The 2,500-nt window shown below is 45.8% G+C and overlaps 1 protein-coding gene across 1 annotated transcript in view; it reads left to right on the plus strand.

Moving 5' to 3' along the window:
* LOC134070342 (serine/threonine-protein kinase TAO2-like) overlaps window positions 1-2,500 on the plus strand; it is a gene marked incomplete in the record, with an annotated part of 23,834 nt that overhangs the window by 11,161 nt on the left and 10,173 nt on the right. Inside the window, 2 exon segments of the mRNA XM_062526659.1 lie at window positions 394-597; window positions 1,455-1,586. Of these exon segments, the coding sequence (XP_062382643.1) occupies window positions 394-597; window positions 1,455-1,586 (336 nt within the window).

Here is a 2,500-nt window from a genome sequence, read left to right on the forward strand (position 1 = left end):
TTAAAACATATGAGGAGTGCGTTAATAGCAATATTTAAAACATATGAGGAGTGCGTTAATAGCAATGTTTAAAACATATGAGAAGTGCGTTAATAGCAATATTTAAAACATATGAGGAGTGCGTTAATAGCAATATTTAAAACATATGAGGAGTGCGTTAATAGCAATATTTAAAATATATGAGGAGTGTGTTAATAACTATATTAAGAATTAAATCAAATGGAGGACTTGGAGAATTATGTCAGCCCTAGTCATTTCCATATACATATGCATCTGTGTAATGATCTTTTGGTGTGTGTGTGTGTGTGTGTGTGTGTGTGTGTGTGTGTGTGTGTGTGTGTGTGTGTGTGTGTGTGTGTGTGTGTGTGTGTGTGTGTGTGTGTGTGAGAGCAGGAGGCGGAGCCCTACCTGAGGACAGGTACGGTGAGCAGTCTGGGCAGCAGCCAATCAGTGCCCAGCATGTCCATCAGCGCCAGCTCCCAGAGTTCCTCAGTCACCAGCCTGGCCGACCAATCAGACGACAGCGCTGAGATGGCCATGATGCAGGAGGGGGAACACACCGTCACCTCCAACAGCTCCATCATACACCGGCCTATGGTACACACACACACACACACACACACACACACACACACACACACACACACACACACACCGTCACCTCCAACAGCTCCATCATACACCGGCCTATGGTACACACACACACACACACACACACACACACACACACACACACACACACCGTCACCTCCAACAGCTCCATCATACACCGGCCTATGGTACACACACACACACACACACACACACACACACACACACACACACACACACACACACACACACACACACACACACACCGTCACCTCCAACAGCTCCATCATACACCGGCCTATGGTACACACACACACACACACACACACACACACACACACACACACACACACACACACACACACACACACACACCGTCACCTCCAACAGCTCCATCATACACCGGCCTATGGTACACACACACACACACACACACACACACACACACACACCGTCACCTCCAACAGCTCCATCATACACCGGCCTATGGTACACACACACACACACACACACACACACACACACACACACACCGTCACCTCCAACAGCTCCATCATACACCGGCCTATGGTACACACACACACACACACACACACACACACACACACATACACTGTCACCTCCAACAGCTCCATCGTACACCGGCCTATGGTACACACAGACACACACACACTGCAGATTTGAATATGAGCGTCAACTCATTTGAATGTCACTCAGCAACTACGAGGATGACATCAGAGAAATGTGCAGCGGTCCCTTCATTTTCTACAGAGCTGTATTGTTCATTTATTTATTAAGTGTGTGTGTGTGTGTGTGTGTGTGTGTGTGTGTGTGTGTGTGTGTGCGTGCGTGTGTGTGTTCAGGTTCATGATAACATCTATGATGACCCGTACCAGCCAGAGGTGGAGCAACAACAAGCCCCCCCCACCGGAGCCCGCAGGAGAGGTTACTATAGAAACAGAGATCACTTCGCCACCATACGCACGGCCTCAGTGGTGAGAACACACACACACACACACACACACACACACACACACACACACACACACACACACACACACACAGAGCTCACTGTTAACTAGCATGTTACCTTAGGAAGCTAGGCTCATGTACTACTATTAGGTACAATGCCCAAACATCAGCTAACTGATAATTAAGCAATAAGCCCCGAGATGCCGTCGTTTGCACTGATTTTAGAACCACGTCGTTAGAACCAGTGCAAACAACGGACTCGAGTGGCTTATTGCTTTTCTAAAACTGTTACTTCATCTGTTCGGCAAGATTTCATGAAACGAAGGCACAGCAACGAAAAATGTAATGAGAAATATATTTTCTCTATCTGAATAGTTGCCATGCAACATCGAGACGCAGCTACTCTAACTTTGTGTAAGTTGCGTTAGCGCATTACGGTAGAGTGAAATGCGGTCAGGAGATGTTTGTGTTGGGTTATACACCGGCACCGAACGCGATTCAGCCAATCATAATCAAGGACCGGAACTATCAGTTTTAGAACTACTAGCATGTTAGCATAGGAAGCTAAGGTTATATGCCACTATTGTATGAAGGTACAGTTAACATCAGTTAACTGCTCACTATTAGCATGTTAGCATAGGAAGCTAAGGTTATATGCCACTATTGTATGAAGGTACAGTTAACATCAGCTAACTGCTCACTACTAGTACTAATTAACTTAGGAAGTAAAGGTTATAGGCCGCTATTGTAGGATGTTATAATGCACTAACATCAGCTAACTGTTAACCACTACTAGCATGTTGCCTTAGAAAGCTGAGGTTACATGCAACTATTGTAAGATGCCCTAACGTCAGCTAACTGTTAACTAGCGTGTTGCCTTAGGAAGCTGAGGTTACATGCAACTATTGTAAGATGCCCTAACGTCAGCTAACTGTTA

This window comes from Sardina pilchardus, chromosome 22 (genome assembly GCF_963854185.1).
Source record: "Sardina pilchardus chromosome 22, fSarPil1.1, whole genome shotgun sequence".
Taxonomy (NCBI): domain Eukaryota; kingdom Metazoa; phylum Chordata; class Actinopteri; order Clupeiformes; family Clupeidae; genus Sardina; species Sardina pilchardus.